The 20,077-nt window shown below is 37.4% G+C and overlaps 1 protein-coding gene across 1 annotated transcript; it reads right to left on the bottom strand.

Moving 5' to 3' along the window:
- Nucleotides 1-1,309: 1,309 nt before the first annotated feature.
- LOC117426996 (insulin-like growth factor-binding protein 5) lies at nt 1,310-19,855 on the bottom strand. The gene is made up of 4 exons (XM_034045301.3): nt 19,034-19,855; nt 6,837-7,042; nt 6,236-6,355; nt 1,310-4,925 (listed from the first exon to the last, which is right to left on the bottom strand). Exons 1-4 carry the CDS (start codon nt 19,365-19,367, stop codon nt 4,794-4,796), a joined length of 792 nt encoding a protein of 263 aa, XP_033901192.1. The 5' UTR covers nt 19,368-19,855; the 3' UTR covers nt 1,310-4,793.
- Between the last annotated feature and the right edge of the window lie 222 nt (nt 19,856-20,077).

Below are 20,077 nucleotides of genomic sequence, written 5' to 3'. Positions count from 1 at the left end.
AAATAAATACAAATAAAACATTTTAAAAATATGAATCAGATGTGTTAAGGTTAATCATTGTGGTCAGTTTGTACCCTATCAAGCCTCCATAATTGAGTGTATCCTGCTACTACAGAATTACGTTTCATTCTACCAGTTCCAGAAGAACACTACCTTCTAGAAATCAAATACACAGATGTCACCTAATGTCTTTATCATCATGACTAATGTCATGATTCCGTCTTCACCCTGAGATTCAATCTTACATTGTTGCAATGTCAATCTGGGAGATTAAGGGTCAAAGGTGGCAAGTTTTACATAATTCCTATTACCGTCTGACCCATTGCCATTAATGTCTGATAGTACGGAAATTAAATGACAGCTTCATACTGTTTGAGTTTTAACACTATTTCTAGTGTCCTTGTCATTAGATTCCATCAAAACAAGTGGAGCTGGAATGATCCATATACATGCTTGTTATAGTTTTGGATGTACCAATTGATCCAAGATATTAAACCCTTTGCCAGTCACCTTGCTGCAAGTCTACCTCCTCTTCTAGCATTATCTTACATATATTAGCTCCCTTTTTGTATTATCAATATTCAGGATCTATTAAACTAAAGCAGAACTTTATGTCCAGACAGCAACAATATGTGAAATTACAAAGCAAAGACCATGTAAGCAGGTCCTCTACAGATTATGATTATACTGCAAGATATCTGTAGTTCAAATGTAAGTGTTAAAATAGGTACTGGTATTGTATAGATTGTCTGGAGCGTTACATATTTCTGTCAAGCTTTGACTTGAGCATTTTGAAGCCTTATTTTGATTACTATCAGTGGCTTTATCAGAAAGCTAGATTATGGACTATTCTCAACCACTCCAATTCACTGCAAACAACAATAATTTATTAACAAGGAAAAGAGCAGGGAGTTCTGCATAGGCCTTTGCGCTCCCATAGGGTCAGGGAAAAAAGTTATACATTAACCATAACCAGACATTAACAATAACTCTCCACGCAGCTGTAACGTCAGAAGTCCCATGAGCATGGCAGCCACTTTAGATCACAGGTCAAAGTGAAGGGTGACATTAAATTTTGCAGAGTTTTCACAACACTGAAACTTTGAAATTGCCAGCCTAAATGGTTTATGAGATACTAGCAGTCGTACCTGCAGATTGACAAACTCATGCAATCTCCCCTTACAGGGATGTTTAAAAAGTAAATAACAATCATTAAGAAAAAGAAAATGACATTTGAGGCCATACTCATTCTGACATATTCACACCGGGGAAAAAACCCCAAACAAAAAACATTTACTGTGACCCTGTATTTAAATGAATACATAACTTTATTTAAATAAATGCTTTGTCATAACAAAAAGACAATGGTTAAAAGAGTACATAAATTACAGGTTGAATAAATATTACACAGCGATTCCCCCCCCCCCCCCCCCTCCTTTTTTTTTTTAATAAAAGTTAAAAATGCTGTACATTTCACTCTCCTTTTGCCATTCTTTTTTTTTTTTCACAAACTGGTTTACGTCACACGTTAAGATAATTAATAGTTTACTTTTCTCCTTGAAAAAAAACAATAGTTATGCATTCAAAAAAGCTATAGTTAGCTACTGTAACATCAGCAGTGAATATTGCTTTAGTCTAACCTGGTAGGAAACTTGGAATCTGATTGGGTAAGACCTCTGGGGATTGTCTAATTAATATTGAGATTTTGTTAGTGGTTTTTTATTATTTTTTTCCAGATTTATAATCAGCCTAAAAACTATGGAAAAATGAATTTTGCAGCAAAAAGATTAAAATAAAATGTCTCACATTCCTCAGATTCCAAAGCCCCCTTTGTCTGTGCTAAATGCGTGTGATGCAAATAAACATATTTAACTCCTTGGCGATCGCATGTCAAGAGTACAGTTCTGAAAAACACCTGATCTCCCCAATGCCCATTTACATCTGACAGCTAAGGAACACCGCCACAGGCTGTGTTGTACTAGTACTTGTACTAGTAGCTGTTCTCCCAAATTGCATTTCCCACATCCCAGGCTTGGGCTGTAAAGCCCCTGTCAAAGTTAAAGTTAATTACAGCATATTAAATGGATTATTTGTTTTCATCCAGTGCGGGGGTACGTGATAACATTGATTGTGTTTGTACAGAAATCATTTTTGAAATTAAAAACACCTCAAAGATAGCTTATTGTATGCAAATTCAAAATAACAATTGAGTCTGGCACCACCTGGTGGCCAAACACATCCTTTAGTGATACTGGTTAACGCTGTACACAATCAATCCATCTTTATTTTATATAGCACCTTTCATAGTGGACCACCATCACAAAGCGCTTAAGGATACCCGGCAGTTCTTTTTTGCACTAAATTCTATTAATGTTTCCTGTACAGGACAATAAAAGAAATATTCAAAAAGGACATTGACGTTTTCATATATATTATTCTAGGTTGATTTTTTTTTTTTTCTTGGACAGTCAGTATTTCACACGATATCAAACATGTCTGCAATGGGTTAAAAAGTTATATCTTACTAAAAGATTTCTGCAGTCTGGACAATGTACAAAATATAGAACCCCATTGCTAAAGCTTCAGGAATGGAATGAAGCAATAGGTTACTCCTTAACAAGGAGAAAGTTACTACTGTGGGTGCAGCTCTTTTTAAAATATGAAAGTTAGAGCCACAAATAGCTCAGTTAAATTTCTTTCCGATTGGGGTGTCCAGGTATTGGGGTCAATCAGGGTGTGAACTGGGCGAGCAATTCTGTATTTAGTGCAATGGGTCAATGCGCCAGAGAGGGTGTGACAGACTGAGAGAGAAAATAATATAAAAAAACAATACAGAAGGATTTAGATGCTGTCTTTACATCAATAAAGCTTACTGAAAGTCTCTGAACTTCAACATACCCAGTCAGGTTCTTGATTAAAAAAAAAAACAAAAACAAAAAAAAAAACATTTGACTTCATTTATGGAATGGTCACTTTCTGTCCACTGAAGAAAAGCAAGAATTTCTTGTCAACTGTATTTTTGCTGTGCTATACAGTTGAGTCACATATATCTGAAGTATCACAAGGGCCGTCTGTCGAAACAATTAACAGATATAAATAACTGTCAATTTGTGAATTTGTAAAAGAGTTACTACTGCATATGAAAACATTTAATGACTTTGATTTAATAATGATTTAATGATTTAACTACAGCACAAGCCCTTTCAATCCAGTCATATAACTGCTTTTTTATAGCATTGTAACTGCAGGCTATTATAATTAGATTCAGGTTTTGCCTGCTGTCCTGGAATTGAATTGAACATGTTTGGCCAGTTGGAGGTGCTGTTTTTTTTAAATTGATGACCTTGTTCATGTCACTAACCCCAAAACCAGACTGACACATATACGCAGTTCAACTATATTTGCATATAGTTTTTTTTTTTTTAATGTAAAACAAAAATGTCTCACTATTCATTTCAGATAACTGAGACTCCACTGTAAAGGTTGTGTGTTTTTATGTTGTCCCTTTAAAAGATAACATTTACAATCACTTTAACATTTGAAGAGAGTGCAGACAAAAACAGTACCCAGCTAGATAGCATCTGCTCATGAAAACCTAGGGGTGAGAGAAACATGTTCCTCCCTGGTTTTACATAGAAAACAGAAACAGCCAAATATTGTTAGGTAGAATATGAAAGTATCAACAAAAATGGTTCTTGCTATTGAAAAAAAGACTGTGTTTTAGACTTGCCTGTATCATTGGTTAAGATATAAGAAAGGTGCTTTTTCAGGGGCTAGCTGTTTTTTTGAGTTCTTATTAACAATCATTAAGAAAAACAAAATGACATTTGAAGGTTTTTACTGATATATGTCTGTGTCTTCATATGTCTTAAGAGTTCTTACTGGCAAAATCCACATGTACACTGAAGTGATCCTCAGCCAACTAAGAAACCTAGCAATTAATATATTTTAAGCATTTACCTATGGGGTGTTTCAAAACCACCAGTCCATAGACATATGCATGTTTGAGTATGGTCAGTGCCACAGAACACCAGGAATTATTTTTGCTGAAACTCCCGGTATGTATACTGTGTATACCTGCCAGTAAGAGATGACCTATCCAACGACAACAAAACTGGGCCCAATTTATACACATACAGTGTAAATACAGACACATACAAACACACAAACTGTAAATGTTACAGCTAACAAGGTTCTCTCCCCTCCTCTCCCCCAAAATAAGTAAGTGCTCTGACAAGACAAACGCCCGAATAAGGAGAACTTTTTCAGCTGACCCCTAAGTAACTTGTCAGAAAATGAAATAGAATTAAAAAATTTAAAAAATACAATAAAGCAAAATAATACAAAAAAATGGCCTTTAGTATTAGTTCTTGCTACTTCCTGACATTACAAAGTAAGAAACATAAAAGACAAAGACAGCTCTGTCATCACGGACTCCTCTTTCTGTTTTGCATTAGTAAAACTTTAAAAGATGTTTTGAGCTCAAACCTCAGTGTATAAAAATATATAAATATATATATTTTAACAAATCAAGTGCTTTGACCCAGCCCTTTCCACAGAGGCCCCAAGACAGAGAGACAAAGACAGAGGGAGAGCAGAGAGCCAGAGAACCCAGCTATTTAGAGATGAGCGCACAGTTGAAGGTTCAAATGTCTTTTTTTTTCCTTTTCCTTTTCTTTTTTTTATGAAAAAGTTTTCTATCCCGAAGTGACTGGCGGGTGGGCGAGAGGGAAGGAGGAAGGCCCTGGGTCACCTTCTCAGGGAGTGTGGCGATTGGACCCCTCCTTTCCACCTCACTCGTTGTTACTGCTCTCCAGTTCCTGACAGTGGATGTCAGCACCTTTGTTCTCGGAGCCAGGAAGCTTCAGCCCATACCTATCCACACACCAGCAGATTCCACGCCTCCGCCCATGGGACGGCTTGCACTGCAGCACAAGGAAAAGGGGAAAAAAAGGGAGAGGCTATAAGTAACAGAAAAGTGAGAACCTTTTTTTGGAAAAAAAAAACAACTATACTAAAAGGATGGCCAAATTGATCTTCATTTAGTACCCTGGAAATACTAAACCCAAAGACTGGTCCATAATCTCGTAATTCCTGATCTGGAAGGGATTAACTCTCAAACTGAACGCAACAGGGATTCAAGGAAATGCATGCATACGGATTAGGGAGTGGTTAACATGTAGAAAACAGAAAGCACTAATTAGAGGAGAAACCTCAAAATGGAGCAAGGTAACCAGTGGAGTACCACGGGGATCAGTATTAGGTTCTCTGCTCTTCCTAATCTACATTAATGACTTAGATTCTGGTATAGTAAGCAAACTTGTTAAATTTGCAGATGACACAAAAATAGGAGGAGTGGCAAACACTGTTGCTGCAGAAAAGGTCACTCAAAATGATCTAGACAGCATTCAGAACTGGGCAGACACATGGCAAATGACATTTAATAGAGAAAAGTGTAAGGTACCGCACACTGGCAATACAAATTTGCATTATAAATACCATATGGGAGATAATGAAATTGAGGGAAGGAATCTATGAAAAAGATCTAGGAGTTTATGTTGACTCAGAAATGTCTTCATCTAGACAATGTGGGGAAGCTATAAAAAAGGCCAACAAAATGCTCGGATATATTGTGAGAAGTGTTGAATCAAGGAAAGTAATGGAAGGAAATGTAAACTTTAGAATGCATTAGTAAGACCTCATCTAGAATATTGTGTTCAGTTCTGGTCACCTCGCTACAAAAACCATATTGCTGCTCTAGAAAGAGTGCAAAGAAGAGCAACCAGAATTATTCTGGGTTTAAAAGGCATGTCATGTGCAGACAGGCTAAAATAATTGATTCTATTCAGTCTTGAACAAAGAAGACTACGCGATGATCTGATTCAAGCATTCAAAATTCTAAAAGGTATTGATAATGTTGACCCAAGGGACTTTTTCGACCTGAAAAAAGAAACAAGGACCAGGGGTCACAAATGGAGATTAGATAAAGGGGCATTCAGAACAGAATATAGGAGGCACTTTTTTACACAGAGAATTGTGGGAGTCTGGAACCAACTCCCCAGTAATGTTGTTGAAGATGACACCTGGGACCCTTCAAGAAGCTGCTTGATAAGATTCTGGGATCAATAAGCTACTAACAACCAAACGAGCAAGATGGTTTGTAAACTTTCTTATATATCTTATGTTCTTATAACTCATGAAAATAAATCACTAAAATCGTTGTATTCTTCCATACCTGTTTCCGTTTGTACAAGCCCTTTTTGTCGCAGTTGGGAAGGTACAGTGCCTGGGTTAAGATTCGAGATGAGTTTTTTAATTGCTTGAGAATCTCTACCATCTGTCTTCGACAGGGACCCTGTGAGAGCAATGACAGGAGCGTTACAGATTCATATCATAAACGCACCTACCAAACAAAACACACAGCATCCATGCATCCTTTTACCAGTCATTTAATATGTGACATGAGACCTCAGTAGTGCTGTATTAGCTTGTATCTTATCGTATAGTAGCCTGTCCCATGTATAAGGTGCTTCCCAACAAAGACTGCACAAGTAAATCATGTTTCAGAAGGAAATGTCTTAAAAATGAGTACTCTGTTGAGTTTATTCCATTGATCTAAACAGTTGCAGATCCTCAAAAAGGGCCATTTGTGGGCCAAGTCTATGTAATGTATGTAATGTGTAAAATTGCAGGAAGGAATAAAATAGCACCGTTATTTAGATACTCCATTGTTTAGATAGATAGCCCCCCAATTTTCCTCATTTGGTCATATGTCCCTCAAGAACAAAGCATCTCCATTGGCAAATGACAGTGTTACAGCATGTGTTTAAACTTACATAGACTGTTTCCTGCTTGTCAGTGGGGTAGGAGGTGTAATCTGCCTGAATGACAGTCTTGGATTTTTCCAACCTCCTCCGATTTTCTTTGCGCAATGCCTCAGCCTTCTTGTCAGACACTCGGTTCTTGTTGTGGAGAGGGACCTTGGCAGGGAGTGGATTCTCTGTGATCTCAGGGATGTCATCATGCTCTCGTGAATCACGATCTGGGAATATAAACACGAGAAATCGAGTTAGATACTCTGCATGTATACACAAACCCTGAACTTCTGTAAACACATTACAGTAGTGTTCTTACAGCCTCAGCCTTGTAGAAAACAAAGGTAGTTTAATTACAGTGGGACTATGCTGACACAAGGAACTGTAAAGTATGGGTAAGGCATTTTAACTTAACTGCAAACTACTCTGCCATGGAGTTCTTGTCATATTCTTTTATTGAAAATGTCCAGACATTAAGGAAAAGGTGCACACTTTCACCAGAAACAATTAATGAAAAAAAGGTATGGTACATGGAATAACTTCTAAAAAAATTGTCAGTGCAAAGTTTCATTATTTTTCCAACAGAGTTACATAAATTAGATAATAAATTGGATTCACTGTATTTAAATAGCAGTAGTCTAATGTAACTATTTCTCCACCAGAGGGCACTTTTGTACAGATGTGTTGGACAAAATTGCCCCACCCTCTTAAAACAGTAAAGACTAATGCTACCTAGTTATTTCACTACTATACATATATACTACAGCAGCGGTTCCCAAACTTTTGATTATCACATACCCCCTTCCAGACCTATCAACTGTCTGCGTACCCCTAGCATACAGATTTATATTTTAATGTTATTTAATATATGCTTTCATAATACATATAGTTATACATATACACAATAATACATACAATATAAATGACTATAATCATATATTTAGCGCTTCTGATTTTCAGTTTTAACCGATAAAAATTCATACAGTATATAAAAAGTGAAAGCCCCTAAAAAAAGATTTATATAAAACTCGAAAATACCTAAAAATAAGCACCAAAATATGTAATTAATAAAAAAAACCAAAAACAGAAGTCCTAAATATAATATATAATCTGCGCTGTACGGTGATTGGTGGTGAGGGCTCTGTACGTCATTGTCTCTGTATATCTTTGTTCTCATTGGTACCTCTCTTGCAGGTTTGCAATAAACCCGCAGCTCCGTGATTGTCTTCCACGGCACAGCCTCTTTTTGTTTCTGAAACTAACTGGAATTCCCAATGCGGTTTAAAGCTTTGAGTCTGACAAGTCTTATGAGAATGCAAAAAAAAATGTTCGCCATTACACATTTTGTTCCGCGTACCCCCTGGACACGTCTCGTGTACCCCTGGGTACAGTACAAGTACAAGTCTGGTTCAGTTGAAGTTTCAGGGTGCAATCTGAGACTGCTTGACCTAACCGATTTCTCATCTTTCATTTTGAAAAATTTGTCTGACGTCCATGCACAGGGAGTGGAGACTTCCTCTCTGCTCATAAGATTCTGTTAATGCCCTAACCTAAAATGTGAAGCCACAGAAAAGCGAGCCACGGCATCTGTCATTGGTATGAAGGTTGTGACCCTTACTTGTCAGATTTCACATGGTGCTTTTGTGACTGAGTTCATCATTATGTTCCTGGTCATGTTTTACGTTTTGCAGATGCCAGAGGAGCCGTTTTGCACCCTTGTGCTGGAATTCTCTTCCAAGACGAGGTGCTGAAAACCTGGACAGTTTTAAGTTGCTGTTAAAAGGACTAATTATTAGCCGAGGCATTCTCTAGCTGTTAGAATTAGGAAATATCTGAAGTGAGCTCTGATTCAACTTATTTTTATGAACTGTATTACCATGGTAAAACAATAATGATAGCAAGATAAGTAACAGTATGGTAAAGCATGGTAAATTCATTGCATAAGCATGGCCTTAAGCTCTCTCATCAGACTATTTTCTCTTGGTGCAGATGCTTAGAATCTAAACTATGGTAAAACAGCATGAAACAGAACTAGAGGCCACTTAACATTCAGTCACACAGTTATTCAGATTCTTAACTAAGCAGAATTGCCAGATTTTAAGTTATGGCAATAGAATGATGCAACATTGCAATTAATCCCACAGATGAGGGCAGATGTTTTATCGTTTAAGTATTTCAGTAATTCTCCACTTATCACAATGCATCTAATCAGTGCGATGTCATTCTGAAATCTGAACAAATATCTGGCCAAAATTCCACAAAGTCAGCTTTTTTGCAGTAAGATGATAACAGCATGCGTAGGGGCAGCAGAGTGCAACAAAGCAAGGAGTTCTGTTCTGGTACATTTATTCTACCGTGAATATTTCTGGAAAGGTGTTTGTGCCCTGCCAGTTCAAGTTTCATTCGTACTGTCTGTTGAACATGTTCTGAATAGCTCAACAATTTCAATCTCAAAAAACTGACCAACTTTATAAACATTTTATTCGCTAAATATTGATAGACTTTCCTTGTGGCGGGAATACCTTTAAAAAGGTAAATAACAACATCTGCTACAAAGACAAATATTTTCTTGTTTAATTGAGATCTAAACTCAACCTCGAGATGTTTCAGCTGCAGACACCCTGGGGAATCCACCACTGTGAGCTGCAAGGAAGAGAAAGCAGTGGCAATACCACATGTCTCAACTTCTAAGAAGAGAGCCGGTCAGCCACATTGTACTGTATAGCAGGCACTGAAATAACTGGGGTGTCTGGCAGTCCGTGACTAACTGAACCACTGTGCCAGTGCATGACTGGTTATATTTATACAGTAAGGAAATCCAGCAGAATTGCGACAGGCAGGCAAAGTCTGGCCAGAACATTGCCGAAATGTGTCAAGTATTGTTACAGAGAAGGCAGTGTGATATTACAGGACAGCTGGGAGGAATACAAATAATCGTACTTCCGTATGCTCTGTGACTTTGCCCTGTAAAAGGTGTTTTATAAAAAAAAAGTCTGTTAAGGGTGTGCTGTTGATCTGTCCAGCCAACAGCACACCCCTGAACAGACTGTTAGCATCAGAAGGTTCTAAATTCAAAACTTAGCCAGCTGGGATCTGAACCCCAACTAAAAAAATAAAAAAATGCAGCATATTTCTCAGTTCTGGCTGACAGGCTTCTATCCAAGTGCAGCATACAGATGCATTGACTTTCTCAAACTCGTCCCTGTCAGTAAGTATGTAATACAGTACTATAAATATATCTCTTGCATGTATTTTAATCACACATCAAGCTAGTGGAAATCATAGTAGCAGGGACTTGCCGCAATACAATCACATTTTCATCTTTGAATTGATACTCTTGAACAACTCGTTACCAGCTGGTGCAATACTTTCTTGAATATATATGGATATCCTGCCTACGAACACATTCTCTACAATGTTAAGGTCACATACTTTCTATGTCATATACAACTGCTTGTATTTTTCATCTGTCATTGGTTCTGATGACTTGATGATCTCTAAGTGATGCTGACATCAGTTTCATTACCATGGACTGAATGTAGAAATGTGCGTTTTCGTGTTGCATATATGGTTGGATGATACAGACAGAATGTGTTCTATACAATTCCTGCCAGGGCTCGACTTCATTGCACCAAGACTTGGCCTAGTTTTAAAAGAAGGCCGAGTGAGCCCATGTTTTACAATTGAATCAATGCCAATCTGTTGGAGAGACTCCAGCACATGGCATCACATACAGAACACTTGTTCAACAACTGTAGATGTGGTATGCGGGCTAAAAGAACACCAAAAAACTAGAGGTGCACCGATAAGATTTTCTTGGCCAATACCGATAGCCGATGGTTATCGACCCATATCGGTCAATACCGATAGGATGACGATAATAAATAGTGCAGGTAAACTACTAGAACAAGACATAGGGCTTAGATTATAATTATAAATGTTAAATTAACAGATATCGTTTACTTGCTGTATTTATGACAAAAACGAGTTTTATCACAACATTACAGTTTTATCAGCCTGAAACCAACTACAAAGCATTACTTAGGGTGAATGTAACTGTATAGGCTACATGTACTCTAAACTATGAATAATAATAATAATAATAATAATAATAATAATAATAATAATAATAATAATAATAATAATAATAATAATAATAACTATCAATGTTATTTAGGATTTGACTTTTTTTTAATATTCTACTCGCAGTTCATTGTTGGATTTAATGTAGCATCAAGTCTGTTCTGCACATAACTCGCTTTCTTATTATTGTCTTTAGATATTTAAAAAAAAACAGCTCTTTTGAGACGTATTTACTGCATTTTGATCTACGTTACACAGCAATGAGAAAATGAGTGTCAGTGTTCTTGTGTCATTAGTAAGCACGCCTGACCAAACATTAAATTATGTGCTCGAAGAAATTCAAGCATAAACATCGGTGTACATTATCGGCTAAAATAACAAAATGTGCCGATCACCGATTGTGTTTTTTCCCCTTATATCAGTGCCATGACAATAGACTACCGGTGCACCCCTACAAAAAACATATACATCTCTACCCGTTTTGCCACAATAAAGTTTCCACAAAGTATACAGGCATCAGATGTCTTTGAAGATGTGCCTACCATCTTTCAGCAATTATTCTCTATAAATTTAATTATCCACCCTGGTAAAGAGACAGGGCTTTTTTGGCAATCAATGCATGCTTAGAAGCTACCATTTTACTAGAACCCTCATTACACTACAGACATCCCACTGTAGATACATATTGTCAAACTTAAGAACAACATTGCACGCACTGCATGGAAGCCTCCCGGAAACATGAAGTTCGGGGAAATAGCAGCTACTGAGGCAGCTATTAAGCTCTGCAGACATTCTTTCCAGCAGATAATGAGTTCGGACTAAAAATAGCCCTCAGCCTAGAAAAGGATGCAAGTGGATAACTCTAATGGTCAGATTGCATCCCCAGCTGTATTCATTTTTTACATATCCTACTGATTCAAGGCACTGCCTTTTATTTTTACCCCACATAAGAAACCACCATATTTATAATGCACAGCACAACTTTAATTATTTTTATACATTGGCAGGGTAACATTTTGAAATGTTAGACTTTTTAGTAGACAAACCAGAGTCTACAAAACACTTCTGTGCCATAAAGTTCCTCAGAACAGAATTAACTGCTGTGCGGGGCCAGCTTGGCTAGTAATTGCCAGTGAAAGTACAGTCAGTTTAAACGATAGTTAAAACTTAAGAGATGCCTGGTAACCAGTTCTGGGTTTTAGAACTACCATCATTTAAACATATGGCGCTAGGAATTTGAGCAATCCTATCCCAGTTAAACCTCATCTGAATTGATGTGTTGTTCCTCTGCCATTGCTGCTTCAACAACTCCTAACAGGTAACCAATTAATGACACACAAGCTCAGATGAGGAATACTCTGTTCAGACTTGGATAATATAAGGGAGAGCAGTGTTTTTTTTGGTACCTGCTTGCATTTAAATAATATACATAAACAGGTATCATGTACTCTATAAACAAATATGTGGGACAATGTAAATTCTTCTTTTTGTTATGTTTAAAGGTCACAGAGAAACAATCGAAAAGAGGGAGACCTTCCAAAAGCCAAATTGAGTACATCAACCATATAGTTTGTTTCATTATTTCTTGGTTTTATCCTTTTAACATGTCTCCAATCAATTTAAATACTAAATCATAAGCTATTCAGTATTAGGTAACAAGAACACTTTCATACGAGAACGTCAGTAATTGATAAGGAATCGCAATGCTCCGTGCAGCACAAGATACTAACCTGAGTTAATATATGCAGCTTTTTTTTTCAGATGGTAAACCTTAGCAGAGCAAGGATTGCACAAAATGAAACTGGTTTTAGAACTGGATTTAGTTGATTACCAAGTTTTCATTTTATTTTTCTGTCCTGCATTTCAATGAGAAGCTGGTAATCTCATCAAGAAAACTGGTTACCCCACAAGGGTTCCAAATTTCAGGTAGCCTTACAACTCAACGGACCTTGGTAAGGTAATCCCTGATAATAAATCCTCAGTAATAAAACAAAAACAAAGAATCATTTTAGCAGCGGCCGCATTACACTGGAATACTGCAATTAGTTAGAGCACCTGTGTGCATGTGCAACCTTAAGCAGATACATGCATATGAAACAATAGCAATGACTCAAGAGGTTTTCAGATGTTCTCTCGCCCAACTGAAATGTCCATAATTGTTTCAAGCAGAGAATGATCTGCTTATAACAAGTTTAACAGCTGAATTAGGTCCAATATACAATATGCTCTTCTTTTTGGGTTCAAAAATATCTTTAAAGTTGAGTTCTGCCTTGAAATTGCTGGCTGTATGATCCAAGTTCCCTCTTGCTGTGTAAATTTTCTGGCACAGACCAAATTCAGGATGGTTCCTGTAGCCAGTACTTCACAGGAAATACACCATTTTAAAAACATAATACCAAGTGAAAACAGTGATAGAGCGCAATCAAACTAGTTTCCTGCTTGCATTTTAATTCAGTTTATAAGAGCCTGACAAGTTATATATAGCGCAGATATGCTATTCAAGTCTCAATTAAGGAACACTTATTGAAGATAAGCTCCACTGAGTTGCCAAGAAGAGGGTAGGGAGTGAACTCTACACGCTGACTGAACTCGAAACTTTGCCAGTATTGGTGTTTTTGTTACCATTTAGTGCTTTGTGGTGCCATAGTAGCTGAATACTGAAATGGAAAAAGACATTGTGTTAGATGTCTTTATAGTGTTTGTTTTTTAATTTCCACTGCGAGTATTGGGAAAGTCGTTTTTACAGTGTTTTGATAATGCATTTTGCATCCAGTTTGTCTATTGTAGCTCCTCTAATTGTTAAGGGCTCCTCTTAACATGAATAAATTAACAAATAAAAGATCTGTGTTAATTTTTTTAAAAAAAGGATATATTTTATTGTTTTGACATTGTGAATTTACACTTTTGGTTTCAGTATCAAAGCTTTTTCACATACAGTGGCCCTTATCCACACTCAATTAAGGACTGTTTTTTTTCAGGAGTTTAATGAATTCTCAGTTTAAAAAAAAGGTTTAATTTAATGCCAACTTGATTTAATTAATCAAAAACGGGCAGTCCTAACAAAACATTTCTTTTAAAAAGAGTGCAAATGTTCATCCCCTTTCACGTTAAAGATAATTCTAGTTTTGCAGTGTTCATGCTTACAGGGGCAGCTGTGCAAGCTACAAGCATTTCCCAGGTGTCGTGATACATATATGTGGAGCAGATTGCAGCAAGACTTTTATTGGGAGATATGATCCCAGCTTATTACACAGCTTCTCGTCTTACAGGTTGGTATGATGCATGCAGCTGACGGTGTGATACTCTCTGTTCATTACAGTACTTCGGAATGTCACTTGCACATTCATGGAATGCCTTTACCTAGAAACGTTTAACATGCTATTCCATACTTTGTCAAAAGTGTTTTCCCTTTGCTTGGCTGTACCATGCCTTTATTAAACCAGAGAGTGGTGCACCACTGTAATCTACAAAAGACAAATAAGAGTCAGAATGAAAACAACCTTTAAAATAATACTTAATCCTATTGATGTAACAGGTTAAAACACATTTGGAATTAATGTGATCCTACTGTCAAGTATTTCACAGTTACTGTCACATGTCAGTATCATAAATGTATTGGGAATATCAATTATTACATGTATTAATGCACAATACTGTGTTCTTTGTTTACTTTATGGAGACAATATCTCTATGAGACGCATTGGAAGACAACTAACGTGTGTTGTTACTTCAGAAAAACATAAACTTGCATTGCAACACATGAACAGAAGGATGACAACATCAAACCATAAATCAAATCAAGCTGTCTAGTGCTCATTGATATTCCCCTTTAACTTATTATGCAAATAAAAACAATTAATCATTTTTTATTCAAGTTTACTTATATTCCTTAAATGGAGATTTAAAAGCCAAAAGCATGCTGTTTAAATGATGTTGTTTATTGTCTTCCAAAGATGCTTTGCATTTAAATGAGCAAACATAAGGCTTTAAAGCTGCAAGGGCACACAAATCAGCTGTTGCAATGTCATGTTACTTGGCTGTAGCAGCTTAGTGATGACTAAACCACTCCTACACCATGTGCTTTAAATGAGCGTGCCCCATAGACCATAGATCTTTGCTGTGACAACAGAACCTTGGTAATGTTCACATAAATGAGGACAGATGCAGATCAGCAGGCAGCCATCACAGGGGTGGTCTTACAGTAAATGATGATACATATTGATCATTACCAAGCAGCTGCCAATATTGTAATGAACACGTTCTTGCTGTCCCACAGCCACAATTGGCTGCTCAGCTGTCTTATTTGTAGTTCTGGCATGTGTCTCCCTTTTTGCAGTGTTTAGAGTTTAACGCTAAACTGTTGGAAGTTCTGTGGTAACGTAATTGATATTGGCATCCACAGGGCATTGCATCTCAAAAGGTTACAATAATTGATCTCTGATATCACTCTACCACTTTAAATCTACCACTTGTTAACAAACAAAATACCTAAACCTGTCTGTACACACAGGGTTACATTTCCATCTGTGGGGCTCTGGTGCCTCTGGTAAATCACTTGTGTGTTCATCAAGACACCAGAAGATTTAGCTATTAGTTGGTGCAAGTTCTCTAGTAGTTAAAAAGAAATCATGTCTCACTTCACTAGCAGTCATCTAGCAGTCAACTGTTTTTGACAAGACCTAATAGTTATGTAATTGGTTATATATGGAGATACTGTACTATTTGTTATGTGTTTAGGAAGCAGTTGTACAGTAGCACAGTAAAAGAGTTAAAAACAAGAGATCCCGGGCTTCACTTCAAGCTCAGCAATATTTCGTGTGACCTTCTGCAGGTCACGTGCCCTCTCTGTGGTCGTGTCATACTCTATTGTAAAACTAAGTCGAAACAGAGATGACACAACTCAGCTCAAGGTAAACCTGGTCAAATGAATTCATTGAAAAATCCTCATCATCAGACCAGTGGTGCTACAAAGAGGCCTTCCAAAAACATATTAATGAACCATTGCACTGCTATTGGATTAACATTGCAGCACAGTTGTAACCAACGGTGCTGGAGCCTTTCTAAAAGTGGGTGGGCCAAAGTGGGTGGGTGGGGGGGGGAGGGGTTGGTAGTATATATATATGGATAAATGAATCCAGTTTTACAACTACGTCAATTATTGAAGAAGGTTATATATTTATAGTCGACTGGTTATTTAAAGTTTGCAACAACAATACTACTACACTACTATGATGACGACTGACTACTAATAATAATGAGCTTGTTATCTGAATTGTTTTGTAAAACAAACAAAAAAGAAAATGACCATGTACAGCATTTACATTGATAAAGAATATATTGATAAAGAAAATTAAACAGCTGTCTACAAAGTATTTGTTTAGCTTTATAGCCTATGGAGCCAATTCTTTTTTTTTTAAGTTCTACAGTTATTTACTGCTTCTGACACAAATTACATGAAATGGTAACAAATGTTTCAACATGTTTCAACAGTTCTATAGTGTTACAACATGACGAATCTAGCAACATTCGCTACCACACAAACTGGCCTTCTCTGCGCTCATTCTTTCCCATATGATTTGTTAAAAGCTTCAATGTACCTCTGTAGAAGCTGGTGGCACACCTAGCGAAACGTTAGGATTATTGTCATCAACACAGTTTACATTCAAATCTATGATTTATTCTTACATGATGTAATGGTGTTCTATATATTGTGACATCATTTTTACTTCTATCTTTGAATCTGTATTAATTCTAATTAACACTACTTTATATAAACTTATATTTTTATCATATCATGTAAAGCTGGCTCTGAGGATCAGTCTAGATTTGGCCTCCCCAGCGTATCAGCATGCACAACTTTTGAATGAATTTTGTCTATTTATTTAAATGCTATATATTTATTGAAGTTAATTAGTTCATTCTTTTCTGTTGAGTCCCGCTGGCATAATCGTGTTCAGTCTATTTATCCATTTACGTTTATTCTTCTATATGTCGCATTGTCTAATTTGAGTTGTTCTTATACTACAAACTTTACATCATTTATGTCATGTCCCTGACTGGTGAAGTGCTGTACTATTGGTTCGTTCATTTTTTTTTTTTTTTTTTAATATTTATATATATATATATATTTTATTTATTTTTTTTTGTTTTTTTTCCTTCTCAACCCTCGCTGTTAAAAGTGGGTGGGCAGAGCCCCCCCCCCCCTCCATTTAAAAAGTGGCCCATTGGCCCACCCGCCTCTGGCGCCTATGGTTGTAACACTTTAGTTACTGTTGTGGCATTACAGTGGCTATATATGCTTTGCTTGTACTGCAAACTGAAGGACTATTATAAAAATATCCAGAAACCAAGAGGTTAATTAATTGTGCAATTGACCTTCAATCAGATGTGTCTGTCTGTTTACAGTTAGCCAGACATGAATTTATTTTTAATTGAATCCCCCCCCCTCCCCCAATCAGATTTAATCATCGAATAGCAATCTGACTCTCGACACCACCCACAGATATAAACCTCAGTTCATGCCGACCAGCTCTGCCAAGATCTGTTGCCCCCAGGAATTTAAAGTCCATTTCTTTCAATTTGGAAATTTCCAGCAAAGATGGATTGTCCCACTAAGAAATAAACAAAGTACTGGAGCTGTTTGTTTCTACTCTAGTAGCTCTAGAGTGCTGTATGACAAACAGCTACATGGTGCATTCAGCCTACAGTGTCTCTAAACATGGTATTTACAGTACACACAGGTTAAAACAAACTGCGATTCAAATCAAAATCCAATAAAAGGTGGAAAAATTTCAGTTTATAAAGCATAGAAAACTCAAAATCAAAATGTCTTATTCAAATAGAACACTACTGTAAGCCAAGTGGTGTATCTGGCAGACATATTTAGAATAAATAAATAAAGTGGATATTTGAAGGAATAGAAGAAGGGTATGCAGATATATAGATTTAGCAGCATGTATGGACAAGACAGGCTGTACCCATACATGCAGATAGATTAAACAGAGAGGACAGTCTATGGGGTGTCTCAGAAGATTTGAGTACTGGGTTTCCATTAGACAGTGGACCTCCTTATAAAACCGCCACCCAAACCAGTGCTTACTTCTTTGCAAAGATGCCTTAGAGCAGATACCTTCATTCCCAATAATAAAATATTCAATTGAATTACTGTACAATACAACATTTGTGAACCATCAAATACAGACTTAATCCATGGAAACCGTTGTGTTAGCTATTAAAACTACCCCAACCGGTCATTGTGTATGTCATGCAGAACAAGCATTTCACACCTGGACTCAAGAAATGTTTTCCGTTGCCACCTTTACCTTTCCATCACTCTGGCGCAGTGCCGCGTAAAAACCCCTGCATTGTTTGTCACATTTACTGTATGACACTATGAAGGTCAACTATGTTTTCCGCAGGTCAAATACGTAATCTGTTTTCAGTAATTTATTTTAAACGCCAAAAATATTTTACAGAAATAACCATTTGAGGGGTGGTTTGCGGAGCGTTTGATAAGTTATCGATGCGTAATAACGAAAAAAAACCCAGGATAAATCAGAGATACGCTGACTGTGATTAAAGTTAGGTTGGTAGTTCAGAGATAATTACATATAGTCTTACCTCAGCTGTTTACACGTACACAAATGACTGGCACTCCGTGAAACTGAGTTTTTTTTTTTAAATCCCGGCTGTGCTGGTGAACCTGTTACTCTTGTTTCTATTAATCTCTGTGGATAGTTTGAAGTCTGCTTATTCAGTGCGCCCGCACCTTTTTTGCCATCTTCATAACAGTCAGTGTTATATATAAAGAAACATGTTACAAGACGGGTATAACAAAAAATGATATAAATTACCTACATTAGTGTTCCATTTTCATTATCGCATGCAATGAACCACTTCTTTGTACAAAACCTTACTTGAACTAGGTCTACTGTTCATACTACGGGATGTGCAAACCCAGTAAAACCTTGACTGTATCAGTGGAATACTGTATTCTTGCACCTGCTCTTTGTATTTTATTCAGTGCAGTAAAGAGGCAGAAAGATACAAGGGTGGGGAGAGGGCACAGCTACATACACAAGTAAATTAGTTGCTACTGTCTAGAGAACAAAAAACAACAGCCAGGTTGCACTTACCGGTGGGTGGATGGTGCTCTTTGTATCCCTTCTCGTTCCTACACATTCCTCGGCCATGTAGCAGAGCGTGAAGCGGCTTTTCTTCGCCGTTTCGTGGCAAGCAGCGAAGCCCTTGGGAGCACGGCTGGGTGTACACGCCGCACTGCTGTCCTTCTGACAGGGCGCAGGTCCTACAGCAGCCGCAGCCCGGCTCCTTAACCAACTCACAGCCGACCGGGACCTGAGGGCACATTGAGAAGGCTTTCTCGTCACAGGGGTCGCAATGGACATAAGAGCCCGTGCATTGGGGCAGTCCCAGGAAAAATGACAGCAACAGGCAAAAACTGATCAACATCTTCTTAACACAAAATAATAGTACTGCAGTAATAACAATAAAAAGAGTCCAAAGAAAATTCTTCAAAATTCAAGTGGCGTGACTCTGCTCACTGAATACGTTTCGATAAATTACAACAAAAATTTAAATTGAAAAAATAAATGCCTTAAGGAGTTGTCAATTCAAGAATTATGTTTCAGCATCCAAAGCACCTGCAACACCACAGAATACCTCAAACGAGAGCGTGTTTTTGTTTGTTCTCTCTACAGGGTCTCAAAATTCAGCTATACTTAGGACAAAAAGCTTCTTTCTATAAATTAAATGCCACCAAAAAGGTGCAAATTAACCAGTATGGGGCACACGCTTTCAAACGTTCTTTCCTTGGAACAAAAAATAAATAAATACAAAGTGCCAAGTGTTCTATCTGCAAATAATTGCAAATCTGTACACAAAACCCTAAGTCTTTTTTTTTTTTAAAGCCTTTCCAATATCTTCCCCCTCTGGAGAACTTTCTAAGCAGACTGATCAACTTTAGGGCAGGCTTGGCTTTTTAAACAGCCGCGAATTCCTCAACCCGGGACCATGAATAACACGCACGGAAGTAAAGACGACGTGCGCCCTAGCTATGCAATGTACAGATTCTGGGGCAGGTTCCTGGCGCTTGAAAAGCGCTTTCTGGCACGCTGCCAGTCTTTATCTGCAATCCGAGCTGCCTTTGACACTCGGGACTA

The sequence above is a fragment of the Acipenser ruthenus genome, chromosome 11 (genome assembly GCF_902713425.1).
Source record: "Acipenser ruthenus chromosome 11, fAciRut3.2 maternal haplotype, whole genome shotgun sequence".
Classification (NCBI taxonomy): domain Eukaryota; kingdom Metazoa; phylum Chordata; class Actinopteri; order Acipenseriformes; family Acipenseridae; genus Acipenser; species Acipenser ruthenus.
This window is presented reverse-complemented; position numbering and strand designations above follow the sequence as displayed.